Below are 27563 nucleotides of genomic sequence, written 5' to 3'. Positions count from 1 at the left end.
GGAAGTGAGTCAGGCAACCAGCAGAGACAGATATTTAAAAGATGATAATGCTGCTTCATAACCACTCCTTGTTCTTTTTACCTATCCTTCTCTTGTCCCTGGTACCTCCAGTGTCCCCAGCACACAGGTCAGCTGGGCTCTGCCTGAGAGAGTACATGGCAAACTTGGGCTTACAGTGGGAGAAAACAGCAAACATTTTTCAGTTTGTGTGCAGCACAACTTACATGGAAACACATTTAACTTGGTGTGCAGGTGAGCAAGACTAGCTCAAAGAAAAGGAATGAAACAAACAGAAAAAGGAAGGAAAATGGGTACAAAGAAGAGCATGAGGCAAAGAGAGCAAATCATCTTCCAACAATTTATCAGACCCTTGAAGGAGTGTGCTATTTTTTCATTTAAAATGCAATATTTCAGAATAATAAGAAAGAAACTCATCATATTAACTGAGGCAACTAATGGAAAACAAATGCATGGCTCCAGTGAGCCAGATATGGAGAAAATGCCAATGAAGAGATTTTGGCAAGGCAAAGACGACTTCAGAACAGAGCATACACAAGCAACACTTCCTTCATCCTCCCATCATGGGATGCAGCAGCAAGGATTGCCACACACACGCAGTGCAACTCACAGCATTGCTGTCTTGATGCTTCATTTAAAATGAGAATAAAAGAATGTGAAATATGAGCTGCAAACTTTGCTTCCTAACATTTATTTCCTCAGGAATGTGCATACACTTTATTTTTCTAGCTTAATGTCCATCATGCAAAGTCAATGGTTAAGTTGTGGAGCACGCTAGGTTTGGCATAAAGATCTCACGTTTTTAATGACAAGGGAGATTGGGCTGGGCTTTTTGAGTGGAAGCTGTTCTATTACAGACATCAGCCTTGGCCAGTTGTGCCTCGGGGTTTCACTGGAGCCAGAAGTTGGAGGCTCCTGGATTTCAGTCCTGGAGTCCAGAAGAGATGCTGCTCCAGAAGAAGTGGTGCAGGTCTGACATGGTGCCCATCAGCAGCCTTTGGGAATCTGGTGGCCACAGACTGTCACTCCCAGGTGCCCAGTGGAGCTCTGCGAGGAGCTGCCTCTGCCTGGCAGCAGAGGCCAAAGCGGTGGCCTGGCTGGATCTAGCACATGTTTCATTTGGCCTACGGCCCCCTTCCTAGACGGGAGAGGGAATGGAGGTCAGGCACCAAACAGCCCAAACAGCTGGGCATGTTTCCAAACAGTTGACACTGCACTGCCAAAGCTGCTATCGCTGCCACTCATCCCTAGGAAAGGAAGGCAAGAGGTACGACATGTATGGAGCAGCCCAGGTGGAATCCACCTCTGTACCTGTGAGGAAACCTCCAAACTGGAACATGGGCCCCAGGGCTGACAGGGTTAGACCATCCTGAACCCTGTGGGAAACTTTTTTCTTTACAGTAAAAATATTTTAACAGTAGCATCTTGGACCAGCAGCCTAGATGCAAAACCATTCCAGCAACCACCAGGGATTATGCAATTTGTAAGGAACAAGATTTACAAGTAAACTATAGTTATATAGTCCTAGCTATAGGAGCACGATCCCATGGTGCTATGCTTAGTTACCACGCAGACTGTATGTTTGCTAGGGACAATGATTGCTGTAGGGAGGCAGTGAGCAAAGCCAGCTACATTTTATATTCATCTGTAGTTTCTCTTCCCTAAACTGCGTTGGCCTCAAACAAAATTTAGAAATCCGAGTGAATCAGTGATGCTGCCCAGTCCCATTTCAAAGGCAAAAAAAAACCCCAAACATATGAAACTCTTCAGAGGAAAGCATGTGAAAATGTAACTCCACACTCAGTGCTCATTGTGGCAAAAGATAGATCACAAACATGTTTATCATTGTGATGCTTTCAGACAAGAGAAACAACAAAGTTGTCAGCAAAGCACTTTTACAGTTCATGTTTCTACAGACTCCACAGTGAATTCTGGAAGATATGACCCTATAAACACAGCTCCAGTGTTTCCAGCAGGTGATCCCTTTCTCACCTCTAAGCACCAAAGGAAAAAAGAAAACAATCCCTTCTTTCCCTGTGATACATTCACCTCCCTGATGGTCTCTGGTGCACAGGAGGAAAAGAACAGACTATTTTATTCCGCTAATGAACAAACAGGAGGCACTCAGGCTTTGGGTACGACTGGAGGAAGGGGCAGAGCTCTGGGTTGGGAGAAGAGGGTTGTGGCTGGGTTCTGCCCACCACCTCCCTCCCCTCTGGAAGGGGCAGGCTGAGGATGAGGAAGGACGTGGTGTGCCCAGGAAGGAGGAAAGCGGAGTTTCACTCTGTTGCGCCAGTGTCCTGATCAGCCTCGGCACAGGGGGAAATTACAGCAGCCTAAGGAAACCTGAAAGCACTGAAAATTAGTTTTAAAAGCTGAGACATCAAATGCATTTTTGCAAGAGGCTTAGCTGACTATCTACTTTATATCCACTTATCAACAAAACTAAAGTTAATACTTTTTAATCTTTCCCAGGTAAAGTCTCAGGGAACATTACTTTTACCCTCTCTTGCTTAATACTAATTTTTTTCCCCTTCTGTTGAGGGAGAGAAGTGACTTTACATGAACTGCATGTGAGAATGCTCCGGAAAACTTTTCAACAAAAACCATGGGAGAGAGAAGATGAAAGAGGATGAGGTTTCCTGTTCTTGGCAAAGCATATTCTCCATACGGGAACATTTCTAAATTCCACCACATGTTACTTCGGCCCTGTCTACACCAGAGAAATGCACCACATTAAAAAAATGTGTGAACTGACATGTCTTAAAACTAGGACAGTGTGAAACACAGTATTGCCCTGAGGTATGAATGACAACAGCTGTGTTGTTTTAAAATGTGCTGGCTCCTGGTGGTTAGTTTTAAGGTGTGTCCCACAGATAATCACCAGTTTTGTTTTTCACATCCAACATGCCTCTCTCCATACAGATATCAGTTATCAGAGTTGTTTCAAATGAACTGCCTCAGTACAAACAGGGTGTAAGGCATACATTTACAGAACAGCATGTGGACATTTATGCTCTGGCCATTTGTTTTCTAAACACCCACCCACCCCACCACCCCTTCTGTTTTCTCTTTGAACAGACATTCAGGCTTTTTTTTTTAAGATGTGGATGGAGATGCAATATTCTGAGGAGCAGAAAGTTCTCCCGTTTCCTAATTGTGACCATTATTGACAATGGCTTCTTGTCTGTGACTTCTTTTTTATAGTATGAAATACCATGTTATTGGGAGCCTTACAAGTCCTGGGGGACTCCCAAGTCCACAATTTTAAGACAATTCAGAAGTTCTCTCCATAGTTCAAAGACCTCTATTACCTGCAGTACCAGATCTTTTTACTACACTGTTCATAGCAACTATTTATGGGGTTTAAGAAATGAAGAATAGTAAAGAGCACTTTGTGAAACACTTAAAAGCTAGACACTTTCCTATCACAACAACGACAGCCTTTCACTAGCAGAGATTTTGGCATTCTTCCACATCTTCCCCGCTCAGCTTCACCAATACAAAGCATTTGCCAGGACAGTCTGAAATGGGTCAGTCTGAACTTACACTAGAGTAAGATGAAGCTAATAAACTGAGCATGATGCTGAGTAGAACAGGTGGTTAAAAAGAAAAAGCCCACAGACATCAACTTACCTGAACATCTTTCTGACTTTGGTTTAGGTGTCCTTGCTGTGTCTCAGTCAGTCTTAGGCTTTACCACTTGTCTTTATTCTGCCAAGAATGTGAAAATTGTTGTTAGATTTTGTTATTAAAACTAGTGTGGGGCATTGGTAGCAACCACCGGAGCATTTTACACAGTGTGCTGTATCACTAGAAGGATCGCTTAAGAAAAATCAAGTGGGGCAAGAAGAACTGGGAGGGTGAAGGGAGAAGACCCATTTATCAACATCAGGTTGTGTATCAGGAGAGAAAATGAGATTTTATGCAGTCAGTATTTTCCCCATCTCCAAGAATAACTTCCCACCACAAAATGCTCCCACCACATAGTTCAGTCACCGTGTGTGATGCAGCAAGGCAGAGCCATGTGGGGATGTGGAAGAGCAATCTACAGCACTGCACACTGTGCCTGGACAACGTGAAGCTCTCCAGAACAGCTGAGAATCTCACAGGCTCCATGGGGATGCTGTTGATGGAAGGCGGCCAGGACAAGTTTGGGGGAAAAGAAGAAAAGAAAGGAGTTACCAGGTCATAATTAATCAGCCTGGAGATACAGGCTAGAGATAGCTTCCAATTTCTTAGCAGTATTTTCCCCATTAAAGGTTACAGTTGCCTAAAAAAAAAAAATGTCAAGGAGAAATTGAAACCTGTGAGAGAGAACACAACACTAAAAAATGCACTACCATAGGCCACAGGGCTATGCTACTGGAATGCGTGAGGACCTTTTCTTCAGGGTGTGAAAGCTTGAAACACACTGTGCCATTTTAAGCAGTCATCCTATTTTAATTGCTGGAGAGAAACTGCATTGTTGACTTGGCAACCGCCTGTACCAACACCAGTAAAACTGGAGAAACACCAGGAACCATTTTCTTTCCCCTTACGTAATTAAAGGGCATTTACAACCTCACCTACAAATTAAAAAAACCAACAACAACAAAAAAACCCCAAAAACCCAAAACCCAACAGAACCAGGTTTGCTCAGGAAGAGAAATACACTGCATTTCACTACATTCATTTTAATTAGCAGCAAGCATATTTATCTATTATTTCATTTAGCTACTATGATGAGTTTGAGTCACTAATTACTTTTGAATTTCCTGTTAAACATTGATTTAGAGCAACATGGAATAATAAGACTCCTTCACTGGGACTTTCAGTTCCAAAATAGAACAAAGTAATTAACAGAATTGATTTATTCCGGTAGGTTTGCATTGCCAAGGTTTCTTTGAAAGCAGCCATGTTCATTACCATGTTGCATGGGAAGAAAAGAAATTGAATGAGCAGGAAAGAACTAATATACTTACAGGACTTGAAATTTGACTCATCTGGCAGCCAAAGCCATGTTCAAAGTTTTGTATGGATTTTTTTCTATTCATAGTCTATATTGCTGCTTTATTGAGAGCAGATCTCTAGTTGTCAATGCAGGAAGCTTGCTTGTCAAGGGGATTTACTTGGAAATAGTGAAGTCATGTTAAGATTCGTGGTGTCTTTTCCTAGTGAAAAAAAAATGCTGTTGGATGCGGCACAAAAGTTTTTCTGATTGCACAAGCTACACCCTTATTTATCACATGATAGTCTCCCAACAGCAATGCATCCTGTCAGCATAATACTCTGTGGCTATAAACTCATGTCTCATTCTACAGCTCACCATTTGCCTGTCAGAAAGAAGCAAACTCAGTGTTGTAAAGTAAGCCTTACATTCAATCAGCTGTAAAATCAGCCTCACCATCTTTTTAAGCTATTCACAATGCAAACTTTGGCTTCACTCTTCACACTTTACTCTTAAGCCTTGCTTAGAATTGTACTTGCAAGTGCTTCCTCCATAAAGATCCCACTGCAGCAGCAAAACCCTCCAGACTCCTCACTCTGCATTGCTCTGCAATTCTTCATGTGCCAAAGAATTTTCTAAAGTGTCTTGAGTTATACATCAGAGCATGAGGGTACCAGAACATGCAGATAAATACAATGCCAGCACTTCTCAGAAATGCATTTACAGGTTGCTCTCAAAAGAATTTGCATCAGGATGCCCACGTTTTCATTTTCACCATTGACTGCACCGACATTAGCACACTATTTTCTCCCATACCTTTCTTTATACCCATGCAGCATTCATCTAATCCCGAAATACCTCGTCTCCTCCAGCCTGCCAGGTAAACGTAGCCTGTTTTCAAATATTTCCTTTCAGATATCATAGCTCTGGTCTCTTCTAGTCTTAGTTTTTCTACTGTCCTTTTCACCTCTACCCGAGAGATTTCAGTTAATTACAGCTCTTTCTTACCTGGTCTCTAGGAAGTCTCTCCTCTAGGTGTAGGCCTTTGTATTCATAACACATACTGATGCTGCATTGACTTTCCCTTGCTGTGGAAGGCTTAACCCTTCGGCCCTCTTCTCAGCAGTTCATCAGCAGGGGAAGAAAAAAAAAAGAAAAGAAAGAAAAAAGAAAAAAAATACATTTGCAGCATCCAAAAGCCCAAGAGTTGTTACTGCAGCAAAAAGAGTAAAGGTGAAGTGTCTAGCAAGAACACATGCCCTCCCTAAAAATAAAGTAGAAAGGTTGCAAAAAATGTTGGCAGAAACAAGTGTTTCACACACATTATCTGCACTTCTCAAACGCAAGTGTAAGGTGTGGGGTTTTTGAAGAAAGAAAAAAAATCCAGCACAATTCAGTTTTTCCAAGTCTGTGCAAACTTAAGATTTCTTATTTTCAGCTGTAGTTTTCTTGTCAGTGATTTCGATCTTCCTTACCTGGAGACAAGCATTTAGCTCAGTTACTGTTTGTACTGTTGAAGTCTAATTTGCAGGCAAGTGCCCCGATTAATCCATGCTTTAGATACACATTTGGGGCTTATGTACTCATTATATTCAAAACAAAAACCCTAAAGAAAGGTTAACAAAAGCCTGGTGATAACAAGCACCTGAAGGAAGTTAACATGTTACTAACTTAAAGGTTCACAACTACACACGACAAAGCCAACACTACACAGTTTCAATACAAGAAGCAATAGGAAAACAGTAACACCTAAGGCTTGATGGTGCAAATCCCTCAAGTCAAAAATCTTTAAAAAGGTTTTCAAGAGAACATTTTGAAAAAAACAAGCCCACCTCTAGAAACTCCATAGTTCCCATCTAAAAAGCAAACCCCGTAGAGTTTTTCGTGCTGCTTTACAGCAATTGGTAGAATACATACTAACTAAAAGAAAATTCTCTTGGTTAGAGTTGGTCATTTTGCTGGAAAACCCCTCAAGTAATTTCCAACATCAAAATTTGTGAATGCTTAGGCTGGTATTTTTCAAGTTTCTGACAAATCCTAGATGAAATTACAATACTGAATGCCTCCTTAGGAACTTTTTTTTTTTTAAGATAAGGAAGTATAGGGAAAAATGCATGTGAAAAAGTGTTCACAGAAAATTACATTTTGCTAGCCCTGAGACGCAGATTCCCCCCGTGCATCAAAATTCTTGGAAGGATATCTTTAGACAGGGATGGCCATTCATTTTTCAGCCAAATTTTTTCCCAGTATTCATCCAACTTCTGTCCTACTAAGCAAAGAACTAAATTCGTAAGACTTCAAGATGTAAAAGCCAGAAAAATGATTCTTAGCTGCTGCCATTAAAGAAGCATCAGATGGAGCCTTCCAAATTGACAAGCTCTACCTAAATGACCACCAGTGAAACCTGTAGTTCCCTGCCTGCCAAGTTTTCAAACTACAGACAAAAACAAAGTCAAAAAGCTTCTCTCTCTTCATGCAGCATTCAAGCTCATTTCAGCTGAAGGCTTGTTTGCTTTCAAAGGAACATAGTGATTTCACCAACTGCATATTCTGCTTATGGAACAGCTTCCATAGAAAGTCATAGTTATGCTAGTTTCAAGTCCTGCTAATCTAGCATTAAATTTTATAGAACAAAATTGCAGGTTGACCTTTTTCAGCTGATCAGGCTTACTGGCATTCATTAATTTCCAAATCCTCACCATCTTCTTAGGAGTACTAATGAAAATTTAGAAGCCTTATCTAAAAAAGAATGATCATCTTGTGCACAGGAGAATGCACCTTGTGTAGATACTTACATACATGATGTGCCAGACTGACAGTTTTTCCAACTCACTCGACAAAAAAACCCAACCAACCAAAAAAAAAACCAACACACCCCACTGAATGAAATCTTGACTTCAGAAATCAATGATAAAACTCCCATTGATTAATTGTGACCAAATTTTCAGTTATGTGCCATGGACAGAAATATCCCTTTAATTTGCTCCCAGTAAGACACAAAAAAATCAGTTTAAGCTTTTTTCCACCCACACAGCTCCCATCCAGAACCTTTCCTAGACCTCATATTTAACTCAAGAGGTTTCAATGTTTTATTTAAATGCGTTAGAGAAAATTAATGAACAATTCCGCATTTGGTTTGCTAATCCCTTCACGCATATAGGAAGCTCTTCATAATATACCAATCAGTACTTTCTCTCTCCAATACAGCAGATCTGTGTTACTGTACTATGGGAAACTGTGAATTTTAATACTAAATTACTTCAACTTTCAATGTATTTAGTTACTTTTTTGTTCTTACTACAAAACCCAAAATGGAAAAAAAGACATGAAATCATGTTGTATTGAAGGTTTTATTGATGGCTAAATTGCTGTCACTCAAATCAGGCATAGCACTTTAATTCTTACCTAACAGGACTAAAAAGAAACTGGCTATTAAAGATTTACTTCTGTAAGCCTTTAAGTTGCCAAAGACAAACTGTTCTGCACAACTTTCATGCTGCCAGCAAATGACAGCATTCTAGCTGCATAGCTTACATGGGATGCTTTAGTATACAGCAAAGAGTGATCTTAAAATTTATCACTTTTACCAGTTACACCTTTTTGAATTATGTTACAAACAAAAAACATTTTCTTACTTCTCTGCAATTATGTACAGTATAAAACAAAACAAGGTTTGTGGTAGAAATGTGTGTGATTTGATCACATACAGAAGACAACATCAAATTTTATGAAATAAATGACAATAATTATTTTCTGAGATTAGACTCCCGTTCAAGATTACTTTTAACTGACACTGCAGTGTGACACTTTCCAGAAGCATGGAAAATACATTCAATGGACCAGATCCTCCTCTTTTGCTTCACCTTATGACTTACATGGACAAATCTAATGTCACTGTATATCCTACACAATCAGGTATATGTGTATCACTATCTAGGCTTATTTTGCACTAGAGAAGCACTTAACTGAAATCTGATAACCTTGATGTGTCATAAATAATACTTACAGAAGTATATGTGATGATATTCACATTACTGTCAAGTGAAAGAAAAAACTGCTGGGAAGAAAATGAAAACATGCAAATCAAATATTAAAGAATACAATAAAAAAAAAATCACACTTAGAACAAGGACAGTGTATTATAAAGCCAAAAAGGAGAAGCACTATTCCAAATATTGGTGCACAGGCATTAATTTGCAAATAAAATCTTTACCCAGGGCACAAAGAATGCTCTGGCAACCACTGCCCCATGCTAGCAGATGCCTGCAGAACTCCAGGGAAGAAACACAGGTTCTGCAGGAGACTTTCTGATCTCTCCTCAAAGCGATAAAGAGTAGAATAAATACAGTTTTTAAAGGAAAGTACCAGTACAGAGACGTGCTAGAAATGTGAGCCAAACCCTCTAATTTCCCCTTCCTGATTCCAAATTACCAAAAGACATAGACACTTAAAAAAAATAAAAAACCACCCCCCCCCAAAAAAATGTCATAACAATCTCACCCCCTTTCAAGTAAGTTATTCCTCTCCACGCTGGTTTCCTACACAGGATTTGACTGTGAACAAGAAAATTCTGTGTAACACCAATAACTCATTGATTTCTGGAATGAAGCATTAGAAGCAGTATAAAATACACATAAGCCACAACCTGTATTTTTCCCGTTATGTTAGTTAACAGCTGTAATAAAGATCTAGAAAAATTCAAATTATCATCCAAATAAAAGATATTTAATCCAACTTGTAAATACCAAATACTTCCCCCTCTTTTTTGTGAAGATGCTTCAGACAATAGCTGTCAACCCAAATTCAGTTATTTATGCAGCATGGACTCCCTTAAAATGACCTTGTCAAACATTCAAATTACAAATACAAGACCTCCTGTGCATCATAAAAGACAAGACAAAATTTCTCATAATATAAACAACACTTAGTTTTAGTAGCTTTTTGTAAGTTACATAGCAAGTAACTCCTTTCTCTAACATAAATCCCAGATTTGAAAGAAGTCAGACTGGCAGAGAACAGAAATAATTATTGTGAACTACTTGCTATCAATGCTGTGACCACAGAACAATTCTCAGCATCTACCCAGCATGAAACTTGCCACCGCAGCTATTAACACGAGTAGCAAAGTTGCCAAATACTGAATGGCTTGATAACTTAAGTCCTCGTCGTCGTCCCCCCCCCCAGAAGAGAAAGTACTTTAGAGCAGCACAGACATCACAGATAAGCTGTAGCAAAGAGGCTTACATGCTTACTGCTTATGTGGCTGTTTGTAAACACAATGAGATTTGTCCCTTCATGAATACAAATTATCTTTCAGTAATATTTTTTTATTTAAATCCCTTCATAAGATCATAGGGAGACAGCAACATGTAAAATTAAGGCTAGAATGACTTAAGAGCTTTTCCTCTTAGAGCTCAGTTTTAAAAGTTCGCTGTACTCTAATGTCATATATGATTTGGGTAAATGGGAAAAACAGGTGATTTACAAAGAAAGTCAACTGGTCTTAACCTTGTAGTGACTGAACAATATGACTTGACAGTGGTCCTTCCTACAGAAAGTCTATTCTGAAATGTAACAAGTGAAGATAAGTAGTTGCATATGAAAACTCTCCTAGGCAAAGAAACACTTTGAAGATCCATTTCATTCAATAACACAGCACTGTCAATGCTCAGTGGCTGTGTTTATAAAACAAACTACATTATTATTATATTGTCCCACTTCTTTCTTGATTACTCTATTACTCTATAATTGAGTATATATACTGTTCCATTACAGTACATACTTAGCACATGTACAGTAAACAATACTGGTCTAAAATCTAAAAGTGTCACTCAAGGAATTCCCAGTAGATGGCTTCTGTGCATAAATTTGCAATTAATTTTTGGAGTCAAGCAAGGGTCTTTCAGAAAACCTGGCTCAAAATATTTTTAGACCTACACTCAATAGATTCATATAAAAAAAAGTAATGACCTGCACATCCACCCTTTTCATGAACTATATGTGCTCCACAAAGAGAAAGTTAACAGCTGCAACTGGTTTGCTGGGATCACACCGAAAAAAAGACAAAAGGACAGAGAAATAAAATTTATTATAAAACATGTTGAAATAGCAATGACTGAGCTGACTTCCTGCTCTGCTGGTCTAGGCAGAACAAAATGTGACTGAACACCCTCAGGAAAGCCAAAACAAAATCACAGCATAAGTATGTTGCCACATTAAAAACGCTTTCTCTTGATAATTTCTGGTTTCCAGCTGACAGGATGAGTTTCTTCAGTCTAAAGAGAAAAAAGAAAAAACTTGTAAGGATTATTTTAAACTTGAAATTCACCTGTAATTAGGGTTTAGTTTAAAATATTACTCACATAGTATATATACTCTATTTCATACGTACCATTATAATTACCTAATCTACTACGTAATTAATTTACCCAGATGAAATTTTATATCATCCCACTGTCTGAAGTACATGACAAGACTTGTTTGGGGGTTTTTTGTTTGGTGTTTTGTTTTTTGGTTTTGCAACACGGACAAAAGTCAGGTTGCCAATGGCATTTCAGAAACAACATTGTAGTGATCAAAGCACAGGAACAGAAATTCCAGTGACAGTCCTTCCAGTGATATCTAAATCTGTATTGGCAGATGCCACAGAGTCTACAGTTTGCCCAATTGCAAAATGGATTAAAACATTCCTTATTCCTTTATATTTAAGAGTTGTTCCAAGTCTAATTCAATGCAAAATTTCCAAGGCTTAATAAAGGTCCTTATATTCTTTATATTGAATGCATACTCCAATAAACTATACAATAATGTATTGTCTTCTCCATTAGTAAATGGATTCAGATTTAAGAATAACAGTTTGAAAATAAGCTATTTACTCTGAATTCTAAAAATTGTCACGGCAAATAACAAATCTAGATCATATACAGAAGTACAATAAATCTTTAAAATGTAATCTTTTTGCTAATTCCCATGTTTTAATCAATACAACCACACACAATCCCCTACTGGCTTCAAAACACAATGTACATTATTGTATTAAGATTTCTCCAAAGTGTATCACAAAGGACTTTTGCAGAAGAGTTGATGGACCTGACACTTATTTGTACTATAGCATATAATAAGAAATTAGGAGTGCAGAAACTAGCTGCTGTCCTTGTAACATTATTACACACTGCTTTCAAACGTTAATAAAATGGAGTACACAAGTCTGTGCACACCCCTTACTGATATGTGTAACATTTGTTTGAAATCTGTTGATTTCACGAAAATACATTAAGACAACACTTGGACATACCGCAGTATCATCTTCTTTGTATACTTTTATGGTTTTATCAGCTTCGGCAGTTAGCAATCTGCTTTCTGACTGGTCAAAAACACAAGCAAATATTCCTGATTCACTGTCCAAAGAGCCTGGCTGTACAGCTGCATGTACTCTCTGGAAATTGTATCCAGTTCTCCAGTCCCAAAGATGCATAGTACCATTATCAGCTAAAACAGACAAACATATTTAGTATTTTAACCAGTTAATTTCTATCGGTTTTCTAAAAACAGTATCATGAACAACTAGTTAATACATTAGGAATACATCAGCTATAACATTAATGTAGAATAGCCCAGTACACCCTACAAGGTTTCCCATTTTTACTGCTTTCCTTCTTAGTTAAGAAAGGCTGATCTTGTTTAAGGCGGCTGATGGAAACTTCCTCAGAATTTCATCCAGTTTTGCATCAGAGGGATAATACACTACATCACAAGGCAATTGCGGCAAGTTGCTGTGGAAGCAAAGTAAGGACAGACATTCTGAATATCAAGCTCCCTGTTCAGTACCTCCACTAAAATTGAACAAAGAGGTATCATCCTGTCAAACAGATGACAGACATTAAACAAAGCTGTAATGGGATATAGGCTCAATATTTGCAGAAGTTCTATTTCAAATACAGATAAAACCACCGCCAGTATTACTACTAGTGCTACAGGGTATTCACAGCAATCTAAACTCTGTATTCAGAAGGATGCTCTCACAGCAATTTTTCAGTTACAAAAACCCAACGCCTTCCCAAAGCATTATCTAGCCACAACACATCTACTAGAAGTTTCTCCACAACCGCCAGCTAGACAAGAAATCCACATGTTTCGAGAAGGGTGCTTCTACAGTGAAATACTCTAAGGTAACCTCAACTATTTTAATTCAGCATCAACTTTTGAAGTTGCTGTAGATGGCATGAGGATGTAAAGGAAGGGGGAGTCAATATTCAGGTTTTAATTTTTAAAAACTCACAAATAGTGTTATTAAGACTATAGGGTTTTTTAATGTGGAAAAGGAACAAATTTTTCTAAAGCCTTAACTACTACTAACACAAAAGTATCCTACAAAGATATTCTAGAAGAGTCTTCAAAATAATACAGAACGAGTTACAAGACCAGTCCAGTTATTTTGTAATGTTCTTGCTCTCACTATGAATGCACCAGTTGTCAGATAGAGCTTTATCCAAATTTTAAAATCAAGGGCCACTGTTATGCATACTTGAAAACATAACCAAGGTAAGCTGACAATATAATTGGCTATCTTCCAACTCCTGCTTAGCACATTTCCATTTTATTCCACATCCTCAGCCTACATAACATACTGTATCAAACGGGACTAAGAGCACATGGGACCAAATGGGACTAAACACATTTCAGTATTTCAAAGTGCAACTTAATTGTTACTTTTTTTTGTAATGGACTGGTTACAAATAGAGAAATGTTCTTCATAATATCTGCTTCTGCAAACTCATGGAACCCATCTTAAACTGTTTTATCACATGTGATACTATGAATTGAGTCCCATACTTCTTTACAACTACCCAAAAGATTAGACAAGCAAAACCAAGAGGTAAAAACTCAGGCTCTGCAAAGTTATATGGAACAATACATTCTAGCCTCTTAATTCACTTTCCTCTGACTGCTAGAGTTCTCTCAGGACAATCTCACAATTAAACAACGGGTCTACTCTGAGATTTGGGTTTAACCTCCTCCTTCAACTCTGGTTTCCCATGCAATCTTGGACTCTAGAGCTCAGCTCTCAGCTATAAAATTAGGACTCCCTTTTTTCCCCACACTATTTACTCATTTCCTGTTTATAACAGCATATACTTCAAAAACACACTTACGATCTCCCTCCTATGTAGACACAGTGCCTTAACAAAAAGATCTGAATTCAGCTGGGATTTCTAGAAGCTACTTTCAAAAAAACTTGTCCCTAAAAAAGGCCTACATATGTACTTTGTATTGTACAAACATAGAACTCAGAAACATCATAGATTATGTAGTAACACATAGATTTTAGTAACACATACTCCCACCAAAATATTTCTTAACTGATATATAGAAAAAGGCAACCTGCAATATGAGATAATAACTGTTCTTACATAAAATTATTCACGATCAGATGCAGTAAGCATTCAGTACAACTCAGATACATGAACACAAACTAGTAGTCCCCAGAATCTGGGGGCTCACAGACCACTAACAATACTTTAATGTATCAGATGATTATTAAATTCATGAAGCTTTAAAGTGAAAAAATTAAATTGATGTGTCACAAAGGACACAAAATCCTCCCTGAATATATGTAGGCACACTGGAGCCAAGTGGCTAGTTTCTTAATTCCAGAACACTTGAGCGTACAGTATTGCTGAGTAACCGTGGTTTTGATTCATAGGGCCAAATAAAATTAGGAGATTAGCTATCAATCTTTCAAGCGATACAAAGATAACATCAGAAAATGCATGCAAGAAACTTCGAGACAACAGAACCAATGCATTTGAGCTGCATAAAAACCAGGGCAGAGATCACATTTAAAGGGTACAGCAAGCTTTAGCAAGATGTTTCTATATCCTCTATCCATTCTCACTGCATCAACATGTTACTAACAGAGAGCAGCCAACAAAGAGCCAGAAGTCTCCAAGGCAGCTTCCAATTTCCTCACCGCTCCCAAGGGGACACTAACAATTCAGACTCAGATCATAGCAGATGGACTCGGGAGCCTTGCAGCAGTAGCCAACTGAAGAGAGGAAACCTCTTCCCTGCAGCACATTAGAAGTCCTTTCAAACACATTTTTGTGCATGCAGCTCAGTAACATCCAAGAAGATATAAGCAGCCCTACTCACTATGAAATGAAGTTGTATGCTGTAGCAGGCTTACAGGCCCAGATAAAGGAGAGCTCAGCAGGCATCTTTAAGGACTTCCAGCCATGTATACATAGGGGAGCGGAAAAGGGAAATATGAACATGTATTTCTCATTTTACCTCCTGAGACCAGAACACCATCGGAATTTACAGCCAGGGTGTTGATAATAGCATTGTGACCAGAGAGGTTTTGAATGAAATTTCCATCTGGGAATTTCCACTGCTTAATATTATCTGGAGAACCAGATGCAAATGTGTAACTGAAAGAAAATAAGGACAGTATATTAAAGTTCAAAACAGCTGCAGGGATAGCATACATCCTACACTGCAACTAGCATTTAACAGTAGTGTCAAAGTTACTTATACTAAAACTGCTTTTCTGACATTTTTACTTTGCATAAAATGAAGCAACTCTATGAAGCTGTGAACTACCTGTTTCCTTCCTGCTCCATAGACTACCTAAACTTTATAAATCCTACACCATATAGGAAGTTAATATGCAAATAAACATTAAAAATGCACATTAAGTTATTGTCAGTTGTTATTCTGGCAAATTTTCATGTTTAAGGGCATCATCAGCACAGGTATCAGGAAAAGGAACAAAGCACAAAATCAGTATTGGCCAGTCTTCTAAAACTACACAACCAAGGATAAAGCACTGCAAAAAAGTGAACTATGAAAGATAATTTGTTTTACGAAGTCACCATAAAATAATCAATTCCCTCATTTTAACACGTGGAAGCAGTTAACAAGGTTATTTGGGTAGCACATACAAAAGCCTGTAGGAATATTTTCAGTTGCCACAACATCTAAGCGATTTGCTGTCTACTTAACAGATTCTTCAATAACAAAATAGATTATTAGGATAAAATACTGGAATATTAAAAACTACAGAAATACTGAAACAAAAAAATACTAGGCTGACAGTTGCTACTGCTTCATAAAAACACTTCAAGTTTTTTTCAGAGGTATGATTGATGAATCTGAAGCCAGATTTTTTGGGGGGGCAGAATATAAGAAAAATAGGGTTTTTTTTCTGCTATAGCTAACAGGGATAGCATGAGTTTTTTATAATTTTTCAGACACACAGACTGGATCTGAATTGATTCATAAAGATTCTGAGCTTCTGCACTGACAGAATTTCATCTTAAGATATAGAATGTGCAGAAGTACTGCAGTTCTATGTGAATTCCTTTTCTCCATTGTTTTAATGGGGATTTATCTGAACAGGCAACTGTTGATACATCAAAATATAGTATCTAAGTTCAGAGTACTTCCAACAACACCTGCTTCAAAGATTAAATACTCACAAGAAGTTTCTTTTTGAGGTCAGTTAGATTGAAGTGTCTTGTGCAGTGAAACACATATTCAAAACAATCCTTTTGTATTAATCACTGCCTCCTTTAGCATTATTCAGATGTGCCACTTTACATTACTTCACTTTCTGCTAACAATCATTCAGTTACATATTTATTATTAGCCTTACAAGCCCAGCGTCTCTGGTTTCTCAAGGACTGCATCACAGGGACATACATAAGAAATTCTGTGGGATATAAGACATTCTCAGGATTGCTAATGTACACCAGTGCCAATACTTGGGGACCACAATCAGTGTAGTAAAGGTATTTGAGAAGTGATATGTACATTTTTACAGCATTCTAAGCTCCTTAGTTTTTCATATTATTTTGCCCTACCATTTAAAATTATCACTCACACTGGCTGTCACCACACAATGTTGTGAACTGTGAAAGTGTAAAAGAATGAGGAAAACATACTGTCTCGGATGTAGCACTACTGCTCTTACAGATTTCTTGTGATTTGTTAAAGTAACACGAGTTTTTCCTGCCACTAAATCCCAGAGCCGTATGGTAGTATCATGACTGCCTGCAATGAAAAGAAAATAAAAAATGATAGAATCAGTATGATGGTTTCTACTATCATTACCATTTTGACATGGCAGCCAAAACTTTTGTATCTGAAAGAGACAAAAATATTGTTAGTGTTTGTTACAAAAATATGATACTAATGCCACCTCAGACAAGAAAGATGCTGGATTGTAATAGTCCTATGCAGTTTGAAATTCAAGGAGACCTAAGTAGTTACACAACAAGGCTAGATTTTGACATAACGGGAAAGAAGATAAACTTCATATTTAGCCATGGCACTGGACGATTCTTAACTGAATTGGGGAGAACTGTGGAATATCACAGAAAATGCAAGTCTCAGTACATATTACAACAAAAAACGTAAACACCAGAAACAAAGGAAGTGCAGAAAAACTTTCGAACAATGCACAGCTATATTTGCTTAAACATACCATTAATAGCATGAAATAACCACCGCATGGCCCATTTTCAAGAGAAAACTAATAAGGGAAATTGAATAAATTAACAAAGATAACATTATGGACCTCACATAATTACTGAACAAATACATTCATGATTATGTTTTACAATCATATTACTTGTGAAACCATGCCCACTATACCTGTAATAATTTGTGGTTCTGCAGCTTGGCATTTCACTGTCGCTACCGCATTTGTGTGCCCTGATAGTGTGTGCACGCTGGCTTTCGTCCTCACATCCCAAATCTATGAATTCACAGTAAGTGAGTCACAGAGGTCAATAACAGGTGCATATTAAACATATTTTAGGCACTGTCACTGATTACATGAATTCCTTGCCACAGTTCTACAGATTAAACAATGGTATTTAGGTTTTTTTCATCCAACAATTAATCACACAACTGCATCAGCTGGCAAATTTCAAGGGGAGCATGGAGCTTGCCACTGAATTTCCAGACATACAGATAAGTTAAAGACACCATAAACCCATACCATCTTCTAAATATAACAAACTGATCCCATATACTATGTAGTCTACCTACTAAGTTAAGAAATAAAACATTCTCCTGAAGTGACACTGCATTTTTGCATATTCGGGCTTCAGTTTTTATCAACAATGGAAGACAAAATTAACATAAACCATCTTACTATTTTCATCTTGATTCATGGTAACTTTTGGTAAGTATTCACTTTTACAAATAGAAGATGTTGAAACACATTGACATATCAAGATGTTAAAACATAACAATGCTATACTTACTCGTGCTGTTGAATCTCTGCTACATGTTACCAGTACATCTATTGTTGGATGCAAGTCTAAACCATAGACAGCACTTAGATGACCATGGTAATGTCTGATAACCTAGATGAATAAAAAAACCGCACGCACAATAACTGAATATTTGAAAGAATATTCTAAATGCTTTGATTTTTATATTTGCCACCACCAATTAATTCCAATTGAAGACACTACAGCTTACCTTATTGTATTCAAGATCCCAGCATTTCACTTGTTTGTCTTCTCCACAAGAAAATAGGTACGGACTTCTTGCACTTACTATCACCCCTCGTACAGTGCTGATGTGTCCCGTCAAAGACAATTTCAATTTGCCACTAGCAAGGTCCCAAATCTGCATCAAAATAGGTATTTTGAGGTAGAGAGGTAAAAGCTACATAGTGATAGTCTGGGTAAACAGCCCAGATGTAACTGATACTGTTGCATTTTAAGTTAAAAATTACAATAACAAACATTTGCTCTCCAGCTACTACTATGTAATAAATGAAATCTCAAGGAGTAATACTCCACAAATCCTTTATGACTAGGTAATAAAAATGTTCTACAGTTCATTACTCTGCAAGCAGTAAGCAAGAAATTGCTTCCAAGGGCTGAAGACATTTTTAAGTAACAAGAGAACAAAAAAAACACCCCCCACAAACTTTGTCAGTGACTTCTTGAACTTGTTACCTTTATGGTTCTGTCAGCAGAGCCAGTAACAAACCACTGATTTCCTGGTTCTACTGCAATACATCTCACCCAGCCCAGGTGACCACTGATAACCTTTAGAAAAAACAAATTTTTTTCTAAATCAGAAATAATACACATACATCTGTCAATATAATTTTCATTCTCCAACACTGGAATTTGTTAGTGTTCACCAAGAAACACACGGTCCCCCAAAAGTCAAATGCGGAGTTAGAGCTGAAGAGAGCTTCATTTCTACTGTAGTTAAATGAAGAGACTACTAGAAATGTACATGTCATACACCAGATATGGGAACTTGCAATACAGAAATACCCTGTTCCTATAAGCAACTTTTTCAAATCCTTTTAGACTCCATAATACTGTGGCTCAACACCTGAGACTTTGCAGAGAAAGACTGTATTTAAGCACAAGTTCCTCATGCTGCTATATATTGCTTATACAAAAATAAAGAATAATTATATAAAATCTTAACTGTTAAATCACATTGCCATATAATAAGCTCTTAAAGCACACCACCACCTCCTTTTCCCCAAATAAGGGGTAATATGAGTGTGTCAGAAACTTTCTGGTAACAAAATACTGGGGACAGATCTCACAAGAAAAGCTCCACCAATACATGGCTTGCTTACAGCAGCCTTTCTGTTTCTCTAATTTCTCTGAAGTCAGACAACTAAAATCAAAACCCATATTTAGTTTCACTGGATGGCATATTTCATGTACCGTCATACAGCTCATTTCAAAAGATCTAAAACACAGCAAAAGTTCTTAGGCAGAAATAAGACAGAAATACTTTGGAAAGCTACAGTGGATTCTTCTCACCAGATGAGACCACAGCTGCATACATTTGAGATAGCTGTCTAGATTTCTTTATAGTCTAGGAATAGAAACAGGCATTTCCATGGGAGAAATCTAAGAAATAATTCATCTGATCTATTTTAAGTCCCCATCTTTCACAAATGGCTTTAAACCAAGCTTAGGAAGACCAGTTAAAGTGTAGATCTTAAGTAACAGATAAGATTAAACCCACGTTTGGTGTTCCAGCTATGCTCCTATTTCTGAGTTGCTTGAACAAGCTTTTGTCCTGTTGAGTAAGGATTTTGATAGCAAATCTCCACTAAAACTGTTTACACATAAAGTTAGTACAGTGACTTGAATTGTACTTACAGTCTCTCTCTAAAAAGAAAGTGCTCCTAACAAGTAGGCAATTTTCATTTGTTTACCTTTAATCTCTGATGGGTTTATTTTGGTGCCATTTTTTTCAAATCGCATTTGCCTTAATTTTTATAGAGAGCACATTCCAATACTCTGTATTTAGAAAACCTATATAATCCTTTGACCTCAAGTGTTTTTCAAAAAATTACTTTGAGATTAGCCTTAAGATTTATGACTAATACATCTCCTTCTGAAGATTTAAATGCCTATAAATGGTGCTATATTTAGATGAACAGCGCTAAAACAATACAATTCTGACACTAGAGCTTAAGATTTTTAAATATCAGGAAAGCCTAACATTCCTAAAATAATATTCATCCTTTCTCAGACAAAATATGAAATTGCTTAAATTTCATAGTAAGAATCAGCTCTTTTAGAAAAAAAAAGTACATGTTCAAACAGATACACCTGAAAAGTTAAAAAGATCTGAACCAATACATATGCTTAGAGATTTCTCCTTCAACTCAGCTACCCTGCCATACTCATCACCAAAACGTTTAAAGATGCTATGAGATTTTGGGGGAATGGCCGTTATTACTCCCTAAGAAAATTAAAAGGTAAATTAGATTAATTCAAAAACAAGACTAGAAGTCAAGCTTTGACTGACTAGTCAAGTCAATCTAAACTGCAGAGATAATTTGTGATTGAAGTATTCAGCTTTTTTCCCCCCATTTTCATAGCAAGTAAAAGAAGTCTGGTTGACTCAGACATTGACTGCCTTTAAGTGCTTTTGGAGACAATTTCATTATGTTAACACTGCTAGAGTATTTCTTTAACATTAGTTTCAAATTTTGCACCTTGCCTTTGAGTTCCTCTACCAAAGAAGCTGACTAGAAAAGAAAAAACAAACTCTGTAACGAATTTATCATAATACAGGTACACTTATGTAAACAAAACAGTAAAATTAATAATATTCACAAAATAATTTACTAAATAGAATGAAAAATGTTTGTAATCTAACCTCTTTGTTATTTAAGAAGAGAGTGTGCATATACAACTTAGTTGTGATCACTTTTCATTTGATTTTATTTTTATGAATGAGAAGAAAAATTATGCTTTGAGGTCTTTATAGAACATAAAACATTCATTTACTTTTATATGCATGTTCATGTCACACATCTGTAACTTACTCTGTACAGTTTCCAAGGTGGATGCCACTGAGGTTTGGGCATGGTTGGAGCCTTCTTTGCCATTAATGCAGAATTTTTGTTTCCACCAGCTTCCACCATAGCCTGTAAGTTAAAAGGAAGGTTACTCTTATGCTTTATAACTTACCTCTCCCTAAAAACTAAAGCCTTCTCGCTCTGATGTCTCAACACTGATTAAATTTAGTCAGTCAGGAGATCTCCACGCAACACACAAATGAATCCAGAAGCAATCTGGTGAACACTAAGTACATTCTACATTAGATGTGCAACAAACTCACCACAGACATCCCAGGAGGCTGCGAACGCTCAGATATTCCAGCATGCCTGTAAATATCACCCACACCAGCAGCTGTCCGATTTGCATCCAACCTAGGTTGAATGAAAATGGTTGATGAATTGGAATCAACTTTCTTTTACTAAGTGAGTGATAAGGTATCACAGGGCTGCATCCAGTCAAGTGTTGTACACCTCCACAACCTCTCTGGGCAACCTGTTCCAGTGCCTGACCACCTTAAGGTAAGAGACACCCACAAAGCCTCACTTTTTTCTCTTCTATCTAAACAGAATTTCCCCTGTTCCAACTTCTGCTCATTGCCTCTCGTGACATCTAAGAAAAAAAAAACCAGCATACAGAAAAATGATGCCTGGCCACACTAAAAGTAGTTTCTTTAAACATTTTATAAATTAGAACATTCAAAATACTCAAAGTAGTTCTCATCCTGACTTCTGTGTTTTGCCTTGAAATTCCCATAGATAACAAAAGTGTTAATGAAGTAACACAGCAGTACCTGGACTGAGAAGCAGGAAGTGCTACGGCTAAGGACTGTGCTGCAGATTCACTAGGCATCCTCTGGACCTTAGTATCTGCTGTCAGAGCCACACCTTGAAAGAAAAAAAAACAACACAACACAGTAAAAGCAAAGACAACTCTATTAAAAAGAAAATCCAGAAAAGTATATCATACAAACATATATATATACACACACACGTACACCTGCAAACAAGGGCTTGTCACACCCTGTAATATTAAATCCCATCATTCAATGACATCATTTTTACATGCAAGTCAAATCTACTGAAATTTTTATTTTGGCCCAAATCCTTTCTATCTTGATTCTACTACATACGTAGGTACAAAATTTCTACAGTAAAAACCAGGATGATTCTGTCATTTGAAACAAAAAAAGTCTAACTAGGAGCAGCATCCATCTTTTTATCCAGCTTCAACTACTATGGAAATCTCTACACAATGGTTGGCATCATGCAGTGGTGCCAGAACTACAAAAGGCTTAGTCGTGCTGAAGTGAGAATTTCAGACTACAACTTATGATTTATAACCCCATCCTAGGAACAGATCACTTTTTTTTTTTAATTTAAGAACTCTTTGCAAAGTGTAGTTTTGGTGCACACTGGTGAATTTATCCCATTTCTCTATTTCTTTTCCTAACCAAAGTTCTGGCAGTTGACAACAAAAACGATATTTGGGTGAGATGCCCAAGTTAAAACAAGAAACAACAGAGAAAGAAACCTCATTTTTAACCCCAATATATCTGATTCTATAAAAAGAACTCTGAACTTGAAGAAACCTCTATGAGCAATTCTTGACACTGCAGTTACAGGGAACTATGCACATTTCTTTAATGGCTGAGGGTCTATTGAACACTCACGTTTCTTAACTTACAAATCAAGCCACAACAGATTTTCCACCATACTTGTAATAAACTTAAGCACTAACAGTAAAAGATCAACAGCTAAAACTGAACCGCCACAAGGACAGAGCAGGATTGATCAATAACAGTGACAATTAGCAATAGCCAATGTAACAACACAGAAACATAACCTTTCCAAGCACAGACAAAACCAAATGACACTAAAATTAGACCCTAATGTCTCCTTCTCAGTGCAAGGCAGCGATACCTACACCTTTCTGCTCTGATGATGACAAGCAGGACACACTCCCTCTTGTCATTCAACCTCCTTCTAGCCGGACACCCCCCTCCTTGTTCACAATAAAATTCTAAGAGCAGCTCTACCACAACAGTGGAGGCACCAGGGGTCTGTGGGTCTCAGCAAGCTCTCCAAGAGAAAGGGGACCACAATATCAGAGAGGCGATTCCTAGAACATCTTTATGATGAAGTTACCATGGGAGGTGAAATCTCATAGAAATGAATGACCGTCTCACAGCAAGCTCACATCCACAGAGGCTTAGTGAAAAGCCACTGCATCTGTACCTAAATCCTCCTACCTCCTATCCCAGAACATTTATCAGCCACAAAACTCTATGCATCAATACTATGGAAGACTTGAATGGCATTTCCCACTACTTTTAGGTATGGATTCACAGCAAGAAGTCTGCTCCTGCTAGGATGGAGGATGCCTTGTTCTTACAGGACACCAAAAACTACAGGCAAACGCTCACATAATTTTACTTACCAGGCCCAGGTGGGTATGGATGTGTACCAGTTATCAAATACTCAAGTTCTTGTCCTAAAGAACAACAAAACATCATATTAATAACTACATTTCGTACTGCACTGCACATGATGCACTCAAACAGAAATAGAGTAAAACAGAGCAGGTCATACACAGAAGAAACCAGCAACCGCTTCTAACATACTACATTTATACGTTCCTTATTCTCATTAATTTCATTTATTCTGGTTATCTCAGTTTTATAACACTCAATAGTAAAAAAACATTTTTGAAATGGTTAGGCTACCTGTTATCAAGAAGGACTCTCAAGAGAAAAATCTTCATACTGTCAAAGATGCCTTTTGAAGTAGCTATCATGGAAAAGGATTCAAGTACACAAATAGCATGGGTGTCTGAAATGTAAGCTAGTCAAGACAACTGATTGTCTGTGGTATCAGAAAAGAAAGAGGTTCTTTTCTTCTTAAAAGATTTTTCATTATCTCTCAATGTCTTTCACTTTCAGAATACTTCCAAATAAAGTACCTTGGGGAAAAAAAAATCTCAACTAAAATAAGGTGGTATTTGGCACTCTTTAGAAGAGAAGTTTTCATGTGGTATCTACCTAATACATACAGGTTTTATATATAACAAAACATAGATTGAAAAAACCTGCAGATTTAAAATAAAGACTTATCTGGTTTAATAGTTGCACAGCTAAAGGAAGTCTGAAAAAAAAATATCTATGAAACAAAATAAAAAAACACCAAAACAACAAAAAAGCATGTCCTTGACCATCATGAACTTGTAAAAAGGAGAAATACATTACTCATCTTTCTCTAACACGTAAGTACAGCACAAACTAATGTTACTGTAAAAATTACTCTTTTTACTAATGAATTACTGTAGAGATTTCACAGCACCCTATTACTCCTTTGTTAAAACAAACCTCCTCCTTGTTCTGAATCACTTGCCTCCTGTGGACCCTAGCAAGAAAAATACCAATCAAAAAAACCCATGTATCTTGATTTCCATATTTATCTCTGATGGATTAACATTGGACTGCATTCTTCAGATTTTACATCATTGAGACTGTTACAAAAGAAAGGACAAATATACCACTAAGAGCAAACTAACCTTGATTTCCAGAATACTGTTTGTGTCCATAAGGATCCCCGGTGTTTGGGCCTCCTTTCTCTCTCAAGTTTTCTTTAAGAGTAGGCATGTGTAACACTGAGCCATACTCTGTACGCAGCTTAACTGCCATCTTTACTTTGTGACTGTTGGAAGAGTGAAGCATAATCCTGATTAAACCCCGATTTTTGAACTGTTATTAAGTTTTGAAATATTTTAGAGAAGGTTTTATACAACTTGCTTTACAATTCTAATATTCTTCTTCCGTCAAAACTACACTGTTGACTCTATAGAAACATCTGAACCTCTGACTTGGATGGAATAATCATTAATGTAGTTTAAAACTTCAATGAGTGCAGTACTTACCTTTCTTCATCTAATGGGATAGGCTTGGCATTATCAGCTACGAACATATCATGGGTTCTCTTCAAGGATCTGAACACAAGTGTGTGCACAGAATGCTTTTGGACTTCCTAAAATAAATAAAAGAACATTAAAGTACATTCGGACATAATTAAATAAAAAATTGAAAACTGAAACATAAATTGACCCAAGTAGCAATTTCAGACTTCAGTACTGTTAGATGACATAGCACTATTTAGTTCAGAGAAAACACCACTCCTGAGTTTATCTGTTAATTGCTTTAACCCAGTGTTTACTCAAAATAACACTCCCTTTCTTGGAAACTGCCAAGACATTGAAAAGCAACACAAAAACCATGATCAAACTTTTTGCACCAGCATCTACATGACAAAAGCATGAGTGTGCAAGCTTTTTCCCCTCATCCATTCCAGTTCTGTTTTTATATGTAGGCAATAAAGTAACCAATTCCGAAAACACTCCTGTAAATTTTATTTCAATGACACCATAAAAAGAACAAGGGCAATCATCAGCTTCCGTGCACAGTGCCACTTTACCTAAGCACAGCACAGTTTACTGAGAGAAAACCTGGGATCAAACCTAACAAAACTTGTTTACCTTTTATAATTTTTGTTTGTTACTACGAGCAAAACATTCTTAAAATCCCATTCAGGAACTAACAAGCAAAATTTAAAAGCTATTAACTTATACAGAATATCTGCTTACCAACAGCACAATTCATTTTTTAATTAATATTTTCTTACCAATGGACAAAAAAAATTGTTAGAAATCTGAGCCTCCTTGCTTAGGTAGAAAGCCAAAGCTCTCTGCATGACTGTATGTTCTGTATGTCACACAAACAATGGCAACAAACTGGAAACGACATTACTAACTTTTGGCACTGGATATCATCAACTGCCCAGCCTTCAAGATTCATTACACAGGTGCCTTCCCTATTAAGCTCTCTGTAGGTTCTGTTTTCCTGCCTTGGAAGTTGTTTGTCCACTCACTGACCCACTTTGCAGCGGCTCTTACCCTCCCAACTCGGTAGCACCTACACAAAGGTTTTTGCTCTTGCTCAGTGAGTTGCTGCAAGCTCCATGTATTAAGTGAAAAAAACCTGCAACATTTGGAATTGGATTAGGAATTTCATACATCTGAAGAAAGAGATAAGAATTACAGCAGCTAATTACTACTCAACAACAGCAGCTGTTGAAATCACCACATGAGTAATAGGTAACACAATGCCTCCCCAACAGGAAAGAAGCATCTACAAATATTTTTTTGACAGACGGTCTTCTGTAAAAAGCGGCTAATAGTGTTGCATGGGGCAGTAGTCTTTGCACCTTCTTATATACTCCTAACAATGATACTCGCTTTTGGAAACACACGATATTCACCCCACAGTAACTACTCCACGACCTATAAAACCAGCGACCTTCTCCCTAGCTTTACTTCCAAGCTCTCACAGAAAATCTACCGCTTTCTTGACTAGCTGACAAAGACAGTAAGTCACCGGAGGTTGGGCATCACAGCATCACTTCCCCAGACCCTAGCACCAATTCCACAGCCGGCCTAAATCTGGCAAAGCAAAACCGCTGCCTGCTGCTTACTCCTGCCCAGACCCACAGGGCCCAAGGACCCGCACCAGGCCCCCGCGAGGCAGAGGCCACAGCTCTCAGACCGGCCAGAAACACCCCTCTCGCTTCCTGCGCGCAACTCGCTCTCTCCCGGGGCGGACCGGGCAGGGGCTGGGAAGTCGGAGGGACCGCCATGGCCTATGCCCACAGCGGCCCTTCCGTACCAAGGGGAAAGGGGGCGGGGGGCGCGGGGCGGCGCTCGGTGGTCCGCGCACGGCCTCCCCCCCGCCACCGCCCGGCCTCGGCTTCCTCACGGGCCCAATCCACCCCGCTGCGCCGGCACCGCTCCCTAGTCTCGCCCGGGACGCCTCAACGGCGAGGCAGGGAGGACGCGAGGGGCCCTGCGGCAGAGCCGACCGCCCCTCACCTCCACCATGGCGCCAGCGAACTCCCACCGCCACCGCACTCCGCCAACCGCTATGGAGGCGCTTCCGGCGCCTAGCCCCGCGCCGCACCGGAAGTGACGCGTCACGAGCGCGCGCCCAGAGGGGCGCGCGCGGGGGGGGCGGGTTAATGAAGGGAGGGGCGGGGGGGCGTGGCTTACCATCACACTCGCGGCGCGCTGAGGGTCGCCGGTTCGAGCCCCGCGGGCGCTGGCGGGGAGTGTCGCCCTACGGGGGCGGTGCCCACGCGGGGCACTTACGGGTGTCCCCGGAAAAGCACCGTCCCCCGCGGCGAGAGGGCTGCAGTGACGGGAAGCGACCAGAAGAGCGC

The 27563-nt window shown here is 38.6% G+C and overlaps 1 protein-coding gene across 1 annotated transcript; it reads right to left on the bottom strand.

Moving 5' to 3' along the window:
* Nucleotides 1-11017: 11017 nt before the first annotated feature.
* PLRG1 (pleiotropic regulator 1) lies at nt 11018-27300 on the bottom strand. Its single transcript, XM_075029489.1, has 15 exons — nt 27217-27300; nt 25216-25322; nt 24853-24995; nt 23740-23793; nt 22094-22187; nt 21584-21674; nt 21288-21389; nt 18928-19020; nt 18443-18592; nt 18223-18324; nt 17606-17708; nt 16894-17002; nt 15239-15378; nt 12243-12436; nt 11018-11223 (listed from the first exon to the last, which is right to left on the bottom strand). The coding sequence occupies exons 1-15, from the start codon at nt 27223-27225 to the stop codon at nt 11164-11166; spliced, it is 1551 nt and encodes a 516-aa protein (XP_074885590.1). The 5' UTR covers nt 27226-27300; the 3' UTR covers nt 11018-11163.
* Nucleotides 27301-27563: the final 263 nt, after the last annotated feature.

Source organism: Buteo buteo, chromosome 1 (assembly GCF_964188355.1).
Source record: "Buteo buteo chromosome 1, bButBut1.hap1.1, whole genome shotgun sequence".
NCBI lineage: Eukaryota > Metazoa > Chordata > Aves > Accipitriformes > Accipitridae > Buteo > Buteo buteo.
The sequence above is the reverse complement of the archived record's forward strand: the minus strand, read 5'-3'. Positions and strand labels throughout refer to the sequence as shown.

Excerpts from the sequence above, each read along its gene's own strand:
- PLRG1 (XM_075029489.1), bottom strand. Across the intron at positions 23,794-24,852 it reads ACAGTATTCTGGAAATCAAG|GACAAGAACTTGAGTATTTG; the intron begins GTTAGTTTGCTC and ends GTTGTTCTTTAG. Across the intron at positions 15,379-16,893 it reads GTAGTGCTACATCCGAGACA|TTACACATTTGCATCTGGTT; the intron begins GTATGTTTTCCT and ends ATTTTCTTTCAG.